Source organism: Oncorhynchus mykiss, chromosome 2, assembly GCF_013265735.2.
Source record: "Oncorhynchus mykiss isolate Arlee chromosome 2, USDA_OmykA_1.1, whole genome shotgun sequence".
Taxonomy (NCBI): domain Eukaryota; kingdom Metazoa; phylum Chordata; class Actinopteri; order Salmoniformes; family Salmonidae; genus Oncorhynchus; species Oncorhynchus mykiss.
This window is the reverse complement of record NC_048566.1, coordinates 56,606,113-56,620,771: the sequence shown is the minus strand read 5'-3', so window position 1 is coordinate 56,620,771 and position 14,659 is coordinate 56,606,113. Positions and strand designations below refer to the sequence as shown.

Sequence of the window (14,659 nt, the reverse complement as noted above, 5' to 3'; positions counted from 1 at the left end):
GACTATGTCATCATAAGAATGCTTTTCACTGACTTTTCCATCTAAATAAGACTCCTGAACATCTAATCAAATGGCTACCCGGACTATTTGCATTGTTTCCCCCCCCCCCCCCCCCCCCCATTTTTACGCTGTTTACTTGCCATGAATAGTCACTTTACCTCGACTAACCCGTACCCCTGCACATTGACTCTGTACCGGTACCCCCTGTATATAGCCTCGCTATTGTTATTTTATTGTTGCTCCTTAATTATTAGTTTTTTTTCCTCTTTATTTTTTACTAAAGATTATTTTAGTAAATACTTTAACACGTATTTTTTTAACTGCATTGCCAGTCAGCGCTTGTGACAAATGACATTTGATTTGGATAAGAGACCATCAGGTGCATAGAAATACAACATAAGACGTACAATTATCAATGACAGTCAATATCACTGATTCGATTGGCCCTTTGCCAACATAAATAAAAAACACAATGAACTTCAGTCTTTGTTCAAAAAACATTTAATTCGCTTTAGGAAAGAAGGGATTACAGTACACACCGATTCATTCTGGTTAAGATAACCAATTACGAATAAATAACTGGCCATGTTAATAATACAAACTCAGCATGTTTATTTTTTATTTTTTACAGTCATTAAAATAGTGGATCGTCACTATTTGTCTTTGTTGATATTCTCTTTAAAACCCCTCCAGGATAAATTCATTATTCATTATTTCATCTTTAGTTTTGTAGTCGGCTCAGAGGAAGCAGCGTATCTCTTGCCCTGGATGTCTTTCCCTTTTTTTGTCCATATGGCTCCAGGTCACATTACCCCTACAGCACAGATCTAGGATCAGCTTACCCCACCCCAAATTCTACCCTTAAACCAATAGGTGGCGATATAACATCTGACCTTAGATCAGTGTTTAGAGGCAACCTTATCCTACATCATCAAATGCACAACAAGAGTGTGTTCGTGATACAAATCCCGAAAAGGAGTCAAGTAATTACCATTAAAAAGACATGGTGGTGTGTAGACAAGTTGGAGCTGATCATTCCAACACCTTCTGATGCTAGTACTGTACCACGCTCACAGTGGAAGAACTGTTGACATTATTTGACAGAATAGATTTCTTTTTCAATTGGGGTATCACAATTTCTATCAAATATACTGTGATAAGGTTAAAGTGGAGCGTAGTAGAGATTGTGAACACAAACACGGCACCCTGTTCGGTTCCCCTTTGGAAGAGTGGTTTGCCATCATCATCAGTTCTTTTGGCACGTGATTGGGAAACACAAGATCACTCTCTTTCCTGGAGTCTGGTTTGAGACGGACACATCCCCAGACATTCTCAGCTAGCTTAGCAGGAAACCAGACGCTTCCTATTTGTCTATGTAGAAAAAAGTTACATGTAAAAATGAGCCCCTTTTTAAAAAATAAATGTGTCAATCTATATATACTCTTCTGAAAGTAAGCCATTTTGGTCCTCTAATGTCAAAATGTACAAAACATTACAGCTCTCGTGTTATAGTTTAGGAACAAACAAAATAAGTGGAGATTGTTTGCTACGATGAGGAAACAACCATGATTAGTGAGAGAAAGGCCCCACACCCAGAAACAACCCCTAGCCTAGCCCCTATCCCTTAGGCACTTGTGTAGATCTGAAAGGTCGGTGCTACAACCATATTGCTTATAATTCTTTAGGATCTACATGAACGGCCTTCAGGGGTAGGAGGGGTTTCTGGACAGGGTCAAAGAGAGGTTGGGAATGAGGTGAGCTTGAGGAGGAAGGGGGTGGAGTTTAGAAGCACCCCCCTTGGGGAGTGGCCAGTTCCGCTGCCCTTATATGGGTGTATCTCTGGAGTTTTTGAAGAGGTGAGAAGTGGAGTTGTTCCCAGGTGGAGTTGTCTAGAAGTAGGGCACGGCGGTCAGCTTGTACCAATTGACCGTCTCCTTGCTGAGGTCGAAGTCCTTGAGTTTGAGCGTGACGCCGCCCAGGTAGCAGTTCTCTCTCAGCGACTCGGCACTAAGCACGCTCAGTTGCAGCTCCCGCAGACCAAGGGTCTCCTTGCTGTAGCCACTGTACACCAGCTAAGGAGGAGGTAGTCAAAGCAGTTAACACGAGTTGGCAGCAATTTGTATTAGTTCGCATTCGTCACAAAGGCAGATGAGGAGACCAGTTCCAAAGTGAGTCGGTCAGGACACAAAGCCGTTAGCTATGACAATTTGCTAGGTGGCCTAATGAAAATGTGCCACACTGATTTCACTCACCATTTCGTTGAAAGTGGGGTTCCTGGTCTTTCTGGATATCTTTGTTTTGCACTTGGAGGTTTTGTGGGGGTCTGGGAGCAGGTAGGTTTTCACATAAGGGTTAGGGTCTGTCTCCTCCTCAGATACCTATAAGCAGGCAGACGGACATGGACATGCTTAGTGAGCATTAACTAAGGCCAAACTGAGGATTCATGTATGTAATTCAATTCCATACCATTTTATTTATCCTATCAGGGGTAAATAAATGGATATTGAGATATGTGGGGATATGTAAGGATAAAGGTATCAATTAATTATACTGCCAAAAGTTTGAGTGGTGCGCTAGTTAGGATTGGGCCCTGTGAGCCACCCTACTCACCAGGTCTCGGATGTGCATGACCATGATGAAGAGTGTGCTGTTCCTGTAGGAAACAGACAGCTTCACCTCCCCCTCCACTCTGCCTGAGGTTGGACTCAATGGTGGCGCCTCTGCAGGAGAAATAACTCTTTCAAAACTGTAGCTGCGACAATGGCTATACATATCAAATCAAATGGCTCCCCGGACTATTTTTGTATTGACCCCCCCCCCCCCCCCCTTCTTATTTTTACGCTGTTTGTTTATTATCTATGTGTAGTCACTTTACTTCTACCTACATGTACATATTACCTCAATTACTTTGACTAACCTGTAACCCCGCATGTTTATTTAGTCAATCTTTTCTTAACTCTTATTTTTCTTAACTGCACTGTCGGTTAAGGGCTTGTAAGGAAGAATTTGTACTCGGCGCATTTGACCAATAAAATGTGATTTGACATATACACATAGGACTCAGATTTACCTGGTGCTTTGGCCATCGCCTCGAATCCTTCCGTCTTGTCGTCTCTCGCGATCGGATGGAAGAATGTATAGATAAGATCACACTGATAGAGAAAGAGAGAAAATATTGAGAACCCCTTATTTGGATACTCCGTAGAGCATTGACAAATGGACTATCGGTAACCTTGCAACTAACTATGTACTAAACTTAACCCAAATCGTAGGAAGCAATTTGTTATCCAACGGATAGTATGACCATCTGTAGAGCACATACAGATGGACTATCCTGACTACCCTAAAATGTGACCAAAATATTGAGTGAAAATAGAGTGTGTTGGGCTTTTATAACTGTGTGTGTGTGTGTGTGTGTGTGTGTGAGTCAATCACCTGGGTGACCTCTGTGGAGCTCCTCAACAGGTTGTGGACATAGCTGTTGAGCTCAATCTTCCTCTTGGCCGCCACATCCTTGATGTGTGTACGGCCCAAGACCATCCTATTAGGGAACCTAGGGAGGGGACGGGGAAAGTTTAGTGCACTAACAAGAAGACGTGCATCTGTGGAGAAGTGGGGGCTACACTTTTGGGGGTGGAAGGGAAGCTTTACCCACATACAATGTAAGGCTCTTCGAGTTAAAGCACAACAAATATTCTCAATATTATTATTGTCGTTGTAAAATCTGAGGTTACCTTTGGCTTTCTAAGGTCATATATATGGCAGACTTTCAAAGTGTTTTTCGGAACAGGGTGCTGCCATGCCACTTCCAGACAGCTTCAGGTGCTATGAGCAACACCTACAAAATGTGGGTTCTCCCAAAAATGTGTGTGTGCACGGGTGCGCGTACCCTGGCAGCTTCCACAGAGGGAAGAGGATGCACAGCTTGTTGTGGAGCTCCTGGAACTCGTCGAAGGTGCGTAAGAGAAACTGGGCCTCGCTCTGCCCCTCTCGCAAGAGTCTCACCACATAGGTCTACAGGAGGAGGAAGACAAGGGGGAGGGAGAAAAAAAATTAGGATTTTAGCTTATCTTGTTTAGAATTACATTCATGTTATGACTTCTCGATATGTAGATTTATTCAAACTCTTGATATGCCAGATATGTGTTCTTCTGGTATCCCTATAGGGCAGCTTGGCCCTGTCAGTGCAGCAGTGAGACCAATGAACACTATGGTTGGAGACTCACGTAGTGCTTGTCGGGGTTGTATCTCTTCTGGAAGGAGAAGATGGAGGCGTCGCGGATGCGTCCCTCCTGCTTCAGCGTGTAGGTCTTGGGGGAGAAGGAGAGGATGGGCTCGTCGTTGGACGGCAGGCCAGAGAAGCGCATCTGGGCCAGGTTGTGGATGAAGAAGTTGAACTTGGTGGCCACGCTGCCCAGGCTGGTCTCAATCAACCTGGAGGGAGGGAGGGTGGGTGGGAGAGTGAAGAGGAGGTTCAACTTCAGACAAAGGGAGTATTTTCTTTTTTATGATACACTATTAGCTGTGTTTTCTGCTTTGCCTCTGTGAAAATGACTGAAAAGAGACTGGAGGTAAATGGAAGAAGAAATTGATAAATAGTAGCATTGCACATTAATGTTTTAGGATTGCAACTGGGAGTTCTATGGCGGTTCATGACGACATTGTTCTGCCACCAGCTGGGCATTGTGGGGCAGTCGGGGGTTGCAAATCAAGTATAGCGCTGCATTAATTGTCACTGCTGAAACGCAATAATAAAATCAAAGTTACATTTCATTTCTGGCTCCTGGTCGCCTTTTCACATCGGTCGTTCAAGCGCAAGCCATTCAAGCTACTAAACATAGTAAGGCTTAAGCACGTTTTCTTGTGCCTTTTGCATTGGGAGGCTGAATCACGACTGTGGCAGGGGCTCAGAGAGGAGCGGTGCACCATGTTCAAAGCTATTCACTTGGTGGAAAAACAGCCCACTTTACAGACAGTACCTGGTGAAGAAGATGGTGGCCTCTGCGTCGGTGGTCTGGGGCTGCAGCGCGTCGTACACATACTTAAGGTCCTGAGCTCCAGTAAGCTCTGGTAGGCCTGACAACGTCATCTATTAAATCGCGCACGCATACAGACAAAGACACACACAATTACAATCCATTAATGTACAGCGAAAGGATTTACTAACAAAAGACTATTAGAAACCGATGACTTAGGGAAGGTCATACTGTAACAAGGGAGCTTTGATTAATGAGGCTAGAATAGAGCATTTGAATCGCTACGGTACACTCAAGAAATTCCTTAGACCAAGAAGAGGGCCATCACCAAGGCCTAACAAAGGGCATTACCCAGGCAACACCAAAGTAACTCATCAAGTTGACGTCACACTTTTGGGGGGGAAAACAACTATTTAGAAACACGCTTTGTGCCCCATCTATCTGACAGTTGTCCTGTGTACCATTTTTGTGAATTATTTGTGATGCCAAGCTTAAATGCCAGGTGAATTCCTAGAAAAGGCCAATGTAGTTGTTCCACGTCAACTGTTTGTGCTGTCTTTCCCACTCCTATGGTCATGTTAAAATGTTTACCATGACAACAATCATAGAGGTAGCACAAACTGATCTGGAACCAGGGCTAGGACTTGACTGCAGAGCCTTATCTTACCAGTGAGAGCAGGTTGAGGAAGAGGCCTGAGTGTTTACGGATTAGGTTGTAGGCCTGGGAGCACAGGTCCACAAACAGCTGGAAGCGACTGGTGGGCCTCTCCCCCCCGTTGATCACGTAGGCCATGTCAGAGGTCAGCACAAATGGAGCACGGTCCCTGGGAGAAGGGGCGAGAGAGAGAGAGAGAGAAAAGATTACTAAAACATGGGAGATGGAGAATTAAAAACAAAAACAAAGCACATGTCATGTAGCCTGGTTAAAACAGGGAGCGTTTGGTCTAGCGTAACCAGGCTACATGGCACGTTGTCTGGCACAGGTCTGAATCAGAACACTGGCCCCGTCTTAAACGCAAGCACAGAGCCCAAATGGTATCTCTACATTTTTGTCGTTACAGGTCAATAAGGCTTTACTCTTAGTACTGAGGAAACATTTGACTTTTACTAAAGGGAGGGAATAGGTTAGCGAGAAACAGTTAAAAGGGTAGGGGAGAGAGTGCGCTAGATTTGAACCCAAGCTAGCATTGGAGGCAGATGTTTAGACTGCTAGGCCACCCCAGGCCACAGCGCGTACCTTTTGAAGCTGCCGAACATCTGGGCGTGGCCCAGGAACTTGCCGAAGTCGATGTGGAACATGTGACCGGTGGAGCGCAGCATGATGTTGTCGTTGTGGCGGTCGCAGATACCCAGCACGTAGGTGGCCACGCAGCAGCCCGCACACGAGTAGATGAAGTTCTCCGACGCCTCGAGGGACAGAGAGGAGGAGTGAGACACACATACCATTTTTCACACTATCGTGCCGACCCAAACCAGACTGCGCTGGCTTGGATATTTCCTTTTAACATTATCCTCTTCAGCAACGTTCCAGCAACTCTGGTGGATGTGTAACCGGGCCATCTCAGTACAGCTCAGTTTGACTTGGCTCGATTCAGCACAGTGTAAAAAGTCCTACAGTAGCTGGTTCTCCCTCTAATAGGCGGAATCCTCACTAGTGATCTGCATACTGGACTTTTCAGCCAATTAGTGCAGTGATAAAGGAGAAATCTGTGTGTAACATGCGCAGACGAGAAATAAACCGATCATATTATCGCCACTTGTTCATCTTCTCAACCTCATCCTCTGTCGGAGTCTGGGGTCCAAAGATTAAAAGGGTCAAGTTTAAGGGTCAGACAGTTACCTTCTCGTACTCATCCTCAGCAGGGTTGTACTTGCGGAGCCACTCTGCCAGGGGCTTGTCCTTGAAGGAGCCTGTCACGCCATACTCCGCCTGGATCTTCCTCAGGGTGTCTGAGGACGGCACCAGCTCCACCATACCTGGCAACACACACAGCACCACAACACACACACAGACACGGCATTAGTACGCATTGCATTACAATTAGTAAACCGGATGTGTGTGTTGTGAATTCTAGTGTGTATTAGTGCCTTTGTCTTTGCCAGTGGAGATGCATTTGAAGTTGACTATGCGCAGGTCCAGTCCCTCCTGAAGCCAGATGCGGTCCATAATCCGGATCATCTGCAGAGCCAGCATGTCCTGCCGCAGGTCCTCTCCCACCTAACACACACGTACACACACGCAGGCAGGAAGGCAGACACGCAGGCAGGCACGCACACACACAGGCAGACACGCACACAGGCAGGCAGACATGCACACAGGCAGGCAGACACGCACGCAGGCAGGCAGACACGCACACACAGGAGGCCCACACAGACCAAGACTCACGTTAGTTAGAATATTTATAATTAGGCGGGTGCTTATATTTGTCCTATTTCCCAGATGTACAAGCGTGTATTCATGCGTATTAATATGCATGTGTGACTTGGAAATGTGTTTGTTGCAGCCAGGGTCTACCATTATCAACGCGACCCTGGAACAATTAGGGTTAAGTGACTTGCTCAAGAGCACATCAACAGATTTGAACCTTGTCGGCTCGGAGATTCGAACTAGAGACTTTTCGGTTAACGCTCTAACCGTTAGGCTACCTGCCACCCTTAAGTTATCATCCACAGAAACATATTTTATTCTCATTCAGAGTTTCTTTCCATCTGTCTGTCAATGTCTGGTCAAGCAAAGACTTCCCTACACATTATATTGACAGAGCCCAATTTGGTGATATTGTCATGCCACCAGGTGGTGCTGTTTTAACTACGAAACCAAAGACAAGATGCAAACGATTGTAGTAACTGATCTCTTTTCTATGTTGGAAAAAATTACACTTAAAGGCAGCAAATCAAAACCAAGGGAACTCTTTAGAATCTATTCCTACATTCCTCCATGCTTCAAACACTCCCAAAGCAATGACTAACTGTCCATTAATTCATGCAGAGAACGGCTCGAAAATGTGTCGAGGTATTTCCAGTGACATGTCACGGACTACTAAGTATTACACCTCTGATAAATTGCTTGTTCATGGAACTTGGAAGTGCATATTTCATTGAGTCTGGCGTCACAGAAAAATAATCTAGTAGTCTAATCTGTCTAGGAGTGATGATCTAGGATCAGGTCCCCCCCTCTTATTTATTATGATTTAAAAGGCCAAACTGCACTCCCAGCCCTGCCTCCCACCTTGAACATGACATTGATCTCCTCTCCCAGAGGGTCAGCGTTCACCAGGGCCAGCTTCAGGGGCACCGCATTGGAGTTGAAGAAGGAGCACGACTGTACACAGACACAGAGAGAGGGAGCGAGAGAGAGAGGGGAGAAAGAGTAGAAAGAGGGGAGAAAGAAAGTAGGGAGAGAGTGAAAAGGAGAGAGGGAGAGAGAGAAAAAGAAAGAAAGAGAGAAAAAAGAAAGAGAGAAAAAATAGAAAGGGGAGAGAGAGGAGAGTGCCTGTGGTTAGTTATACAAGCCTGCCCTGGGAGCACTGGCCTGCTTTTGGGAGACAAAGGGGGGATGATTTTATTCAGTGAGGGGGCATCACCTTGGATTGTCTGGTATGAGATTGGGGTCAGATACATCGGTGAGCACAACACACACTAACAACACATACAGATAATCTCATATACAAAACGCACACAGTACACAAAACGCACACAAGCAGCCACACACACTTGCCCAGCTGTGAGAGACATGGTGGGGGTGTGCGGGCGGAGCACAGCGCTCAGTCAGAAAGGAAAAAGGGGAGCCGCCGAGGACAAGGAAGAGCATGCCTGCATTACACACTTACAGTAGATGTACGGGACTAGATCTTGTATTCTAGTCAATGGCCTCTTACAAGAGGTGGTGGGGGGGGGTAACTAGGAAGTAACTGAAGTGACCTGTAGATTAAGTGCCAGTTAGCATTTGGATGGTGGAGGTTATGACGGCTTGATCAGCCACTTGGACAACTACAGTATGGGTCATCGAGATATGGCAATTTGTTGTTGAAATGGAGGAAATGATGCTGATCAGTTGACATGTCAGCCTCCAGTAAGCGACGGACCAAACAAGTAACCCCATGGTCAAATGGGCATTTGCTGAGTGTACGGTCAAACTTTAGGCTGGTAACAGATCCGTTTGTGCCGTCTTGTATGACAATGACCATAGGAAACAGACCTGGGACCAGGCTGGTCGTGCTTTGGGTGACTGTTTCCATTGTTGGACAACGGACATACCTTGATGTTGAGTTGTTTGGCCTCCAGGCTGGGGCTGAGGGGCAGTCTGCAGCTGTTCCTCTGGAAGAATGACTGCACCCTCTCCAGACCTTCCTGGAGCACCACCTACACACACAAATAGTTGAATTAATGTCAAGCCTTCACGGTTTAAATTATGACATAAAAAATGGGCACTTAAACACAATTGGTAAATAACATAAGTAGTTAAACAAGACATCCAGACCATAACTAAATACAGTATTTTATTTGTCTATTATTTTGCCTTTATTTGACTAGATAAAGTCAGTTAAGACCACATTCTTATTTTCAATGACTGTCTAGGGACAGTGGGTTAACTGTCTTGTTCAGGGGCAGAACGACAGATTTTTACCTTGTCAGCTCGGGGGATTCGATCTCGCAACCTTTCGGTTACTAGTTCAATGCTCTAACCACTAGGCTACCTGCCGCCCCAACAGCAGACCGTAAAATAAAGTGTTATCAAGCCCTTTTAGAGGCTTGTGAGATACTACTAGAATACCATCTACTATGTGTGTGTGTGTGTGTGTGTGTGTGTGTGTGTGTGTGTGTGTGTGTGTGTGTGTGTGTGTGTGTGTGTGTGTGTGTGTATGTATATATATATATATATGTTGGTGTGTGTCTGTCGGTGTGTGTTCGAATGCCTCCTGGCCCTCTCACCTGTCGTGCGTAGCCCCCGGCCTGTCGGACCTTCTCGGCCAGCACCCCCAGCAGAGTGACCAAGCGGGTCTGTTTGTCCAGCTCGGCCCGGAGGCCGGCCCCACACAGACAAAGCAGGGCCCCCAGCACCTGGTCGTACCTCCGGCCAAACGCGGGGTCCTGCACCGCATCCCTCAGTAGCCTGGTGGGGAGAGTGAGGGGAGTATAATGGGATCGGACAAACCAGGGTCGTGTTCATTATGCACCAAACGGAAGAAAATGGACTTAAACCAGGAGGGACTTCCCGGACTTGTAAGAAAGAACACAACCCTTTTTCAAAATGCTTTCAAACGTTTTCCATTCCGTGCCATTTTAACAGCAAACCTGGTTTTAAAAAAACTAATAAAGCAACACCTCACGGCACAACGACACTCCCCCATGTGACCTACTTGTCGTGTGTATGTACTGACATCAGGTTTTATTTTATTTAACTAGGCAAGTGAGTTAAGAACAAATTCTTATTTACAATGGCGGCCTACCCAGGCCAAACCCTAAATTTGAGATTTTTGGTTCCAACCCCATGTCTTTATGAGACGCAGAGTATGTGAACGGATGATCTCCGCATGTGTGGTTCCCACCGTGAAGCATGGAGGTGTGATGGTGTGTGGGTGCTTTCCTGGTGACACTGTCAGTGATTTATTTAGAATTCAAGGTACACCCGCAAAACACCAGTCTCAATGTCAACAGTGAAGAGGCGACTCCGGGATGCTGGCTTTCTAGGCAGAGTTTCTCTGTGTTCTTCTGCCCATCTTAATCTTTTCTTTTTATTGGGCAGTCTGAGATATGGCTTTTTCTTTGCAACTCTGCCTAGAAGGCCAGCATCCCGGAGTCGTCTCTTCACTGTTGATGTTGAGACTGGTGTATTGCAGGTACTATTTAATGAAGCTGCCAGTTGAGGACTTGTGAGGCATCTGTTTCTCAAACTAGACACTAATGTACTTGTCCTCTTGCTCAGTTGTGCACCGAGGCCTCCTACTCCTCTTTCTACTCTGGTTAGCGCCAGTTTGCGCTGTTCTGTGAAGGGAGTAGTACACAGCGTTGTACGAGATCTTCAGTTGCTTGGCAATTTCTCGCATGGAATAGCCTTCATTTCTCAGAACAAGAATAGAGTGACGAGTTTCAGAAGAAAGGCCTTTGTTTCTGGCCATTTTGAGCCTGTAATCAAACCACAATTGCTGATGCTCCAGATACTCAACTAGCCTAAAGAAGGCCAGTTTTATTGCTTCTTTAATCAGAACAGCAGTTTTCAGCTGTGCTAACATAATTGCAAAAGGGTTTTCTAATGACAAAACGTGCCATTGGAACAGAGGAGTGATGGTTGCTGATAATGGGCCTCTGTACGCCTATGTAGATATTTCATTAAATAAATCAGCCGTTTCCAGCTACAATAGTCATTAACAATGTCTACACTGTATTTCTGATCAATTTGATGTTATCGTAATGGGATTTATTTTGGTCTTTCTTTCAAAAACAAGGACATTTCTAAGTGAGCCCAAACTTTTGAACGGCAGTGTATGTACATTGTAAAGTTTGTCTGTAATGTATTTTTCGTTATGTGTCGGACCCCAGTAAGACGAGCCGTCGCCATTGGCGAATGGGGATACTAATAAATAATTCAAATCAAATACCAGATATCTCCAACTGCTGGTGATTTTATTTACCCCCCAACAAGTTTTCTGAATAATTATTGACTTATATATTTTTTTGGTACATAAAAGACTGTAAAAACACCAAGAAAACATCTCCAAGTGACTTTCATTTTGTTCCAAAGTATTCCCACGCGTTACAGATATGTGATTGTATGCAAACGTAAGCAAGTTGAGGTGATTGTGTTTTAGTCAAATGTTAAATCTGTTTGGGCTTCCTGCACTTGTATGGGTATACCTGACTATTTTTATGAGCTGCTCGCACTGTATATCCCCCTGAGCGTGAGCACCTGCCAACAAGGCTGGTGAATTCTACATTCTTATCCGTCAACACCAAAAATCGACCCGCATTTGGGCTGGTGGTTGGTGTTCATTTTAGGCCCCGGTGGAGACTCACCAGTACAGGTAAAGGGTGATGTTGACGTTGCCCTGTGCTCTGGACAGCAGGAATATCACCAGGGCGTTCTTCAGGTGACACTCAAACTTCAGCGCCTGAGAGAGCGACAAGGACACGGAAAAGGACAAGTGGGTGAGAAAAGCAGTCAGGGTCACTAACAAATTGTTTACCTGTGTATGTGTGTACTACAGACTGTTCACCTGCACGAGCTGAGGCAGGTAGTCGGCCAACTCGTCATCACTGCTGGATTCGATCCAGCTGACAGCCACACTCCTCACCTCTGTGTCAGCAAACCTGCAGGACAGAGAGCAAGACAGGCAGGTCAAACTTGAGGGTGACCTTTAACCTACATACTCACGTAAAACGTAAACGTCAACTCGCACACCTCCCACTTTACAAATACGACTTATCTACCGCAGGTTTCTATTGACCACAGCTTAAAATCAAGTTTGAGTGTGTGTCTGCCTCTCTCTCTGTGTCTGTGTGTCCACCACACGTACTTAGAGTCGAGCAGCTCCAGGGCACAGACGGGTTGGAGTGAGGGCCAGTTGTGGAGGAGGGCGTGAATCTCAGCCATGCTGCCCCAGTCCCAGCTGGGGGCGCTGGCCAGCACCTTGGGCAGGCTGTGGGTGTGGGCTCGGCAGTGGTGCCGCTGGTCCCACAGCAGCTGGCGGTCAGCCCGCGTCAACCTGGGGTTGGGAGGGAGGAGGAGAGAGAGGGGTGATACCGGTGAGTCAGAACATAGACCACTGCTACCGCTGACAGGGTTCTTACAACAGAGACCCTATTAGAAATCACTTTCTTCAGATTCTATATGTAATTTATGGTCATCACCATCTGGGTCATGTTCAGTTAGGCACGAAACAACACCAAAAAAGGGTCTGAAGCAAAGTCAAATGGGTTGGAACTATCAATACTTGACCAGTAAGAAGCGCTTGTGTTTGTTTTCCATTGCAAAACATTTTGCTACGGTGTGGTAATGAACACTATGAATGAAAGCTGTACGATAGACGGCAGTGCAGCACTCTCTTGCCACAAATCCCACCAACAGTTCATATAATGCTCATCCCCTCTGATGACACAGGTCCTGGGGACACCTCTGGGTGCCACGTTATGGTTTTTGCCATAGCACTACACAGCTGATTCAAAGAATCAAAGCTTGATGACTTGGTTATTTGAGTCAGCTGTGTAGTGCTCAGGCAAAAAACCAAAACGTGCCCCCAGTTTGGGAAACCCCTGGTCTACAGGCTATGCTGTGGACAGCCTTTCAGGTTAGCTCTGGTTCTGAGATAACCTTTAGGACTCGGAAATACACCCAAACAAAACAGAAGGCAAAACCATATGGTTATAAATCGGAGTAAATGAGAGAAAGCTCAGAGAAAGTAAAAGGGATTAGCGCTTTAGAAGAAATTGCTCTCTGTGGAGGCTGGGAAAAAGGGTCATGAATCTGGCTGGCAGCCTGGGGTGGGTTTAAGTGGGTATTTATATGCCCACAGTTAAACGTCTGGGGGAACAGACACTGAAATGAGAACAGACATCTATGGTCTGGGAGGACTGGAGAGTAATTTGGGGATAAAGCCTTCATAAGGCACTACATAACACCATTATAATAATGACATAACAGTTGTCATAATGGCAGCTGGTATCAGCTTATGTCAACAGACGTGACAAAGTTATGACACAAACTGTTATGAACCTTCCTTCATAAGGCCCTACACATCACTGTTATGAACCTTCCTTCTTAAGGCCCTACATATCACTGTTATGAACCTTCCTTCTTAAGGCCCTACATATCACTGTTATGAACCTTCCTTCTTATTATGACATAGCAGATGTCATAAACCGTGAGACACTAGCTGCCATGACGGTTTATGACAACTGCTGTGTCATAATTATGATTGTGATATGTAGGGCCTTAAGAAGGAAGGTTCATAACAGTTTGTGTCATCATAACGCATGTATTATATCATGACGACAGACACAGTACCCGAAGGTAGAGGCTCGGCTGCAAAGTTTCTCCACCCGGCGGCGCAGGTCAGGGTCCAGCTCCTCCAGGGTGTTGGGGTCAGGGCAGGGGCTCTCCTGGGGCCCCACGTACAGCACGTCCACTGCTGGGCTGGGGAAGTCGACCTGGGGGGGAGGGGGGGGGGGGGGGGGGGGGGGGGGGGGTGTCATGGAATGGTTAGGCAGACACACAAACTTGCATGGGTACACAAACATTAGGTCACCACAAAATGGGAAATGTGTTTGAGATAGGGGACTGTGTAAGAGAGACTTTGGGTAATGTTTGAAGTAAAAAATAAAAAAATTAAAAAGCTTTTTCTTCAATTTTGCTTGAGGTTAAAACTGATCTAACACGATTGAACAGGTGCTTGGCTTCACCTGTCCAATTGTGTTGAATCACTGATTGCTTTGAAAAAGGGAGGGAAGATTTGCATTTGAACAGGACCTACACACAAGAAAATCGCAGAACATTGACTTGGACGGCAAAGGCCCGCTCTATTAATTTTCTATGGGTACAGTATTGCTGTGTACAGTCGTGGAGTCACCTGCAGTATGATCCTCTCGGCCAGGTTCTTCCTCCGGATCCCGGCTGCAGCAGAGGCAGCCTGAGGAGAGGTCCACAGACACAGCAGCTTGGTTCCCCTCGCCAGCACCCTGGAAAAACA

General features: G+C 45.9%; 1 protein-coding gene across 1 annotated transcript in view; it reads right to left on the bottom strand.

Moving 5' to 3' along the window:
• Positions 1-483: 483 nt before the first annotated feature.
• Positions 484-14,659, bottom strand: part of LOC110492171 (phosphatidylinositol-4-phosphate 3-kinase, catalytic subunit type 2 alpha) — a 51,715-nt gene continuing 37,539 nt past the window's right edge. Inside the window, exons 14-33 of the mRNA XM_021566244.2 lie at positions 14,540-14,648; positions 13,978-14,120; positions 12,491-12,679; positions 12,191-12,284; positions 11,991-12,085; positions 9,909-10,089; positions 9,234-9,338; positions 8,206-8,298; positions 7,065-7,194; positions 6,817-6,953; positions 6,214-6,383; positions 5,644-5,800; positions 4,980-5,089; positions 4,227-4,434; positions 3,890-4,014; positions 3,436-3,553; positions 3,071-3,152; positions 2,611-2,720; positions 2,253-2,378; positions 484-2,072 (exon numbers count right to left, since the gene is read on the bottom strand). Coding sequence (XP_021421919.2) covers positions 1,890-2,072; positions 2,253-2,378; positions 2,611-2,720; positions 3,071-3,152; positions 3,436-3,553; positions 3,890-4,014; positions 4,227-4,434; positions 4,980-5,089; positions 5,644-5,800; positions 6,214-6,383; positions 6,817-6,953; positions 7,065-7,194; positions 8,206-8,298; positions 9,234-9,338; positions 9,909-10,089; positions 11,991-12,085; positions 12,191-12,284; positions 12,491-12,679; positions 13,978-14,120; positions 14,540-14,648 — 2,665 coding nt within the window. The 3' untranslated portion in view covers positions 484-1,889. The remainder of the gene's footprint in view (positions 2,073-2,252; positions 2,379-2,610; positions 2,721-3,070; positions 3,153-3,435; positions 3,554-3,889; positions 4,015-4,226; positions 4,435-4,979; positions 5,090-5,643; positions 5,801-6,213; positions 6,384-6,816; positions 6,954-7,064; positions 7,195-8,205; positions 8,299-9,233; positions 9,339-9,908; positions 10,090-11,990; positions 12,086-12,190; positions 12,285-12,490; positions 12,680-13,977; positions 14,121-14,539; positions 14,649-14,659) is intronic.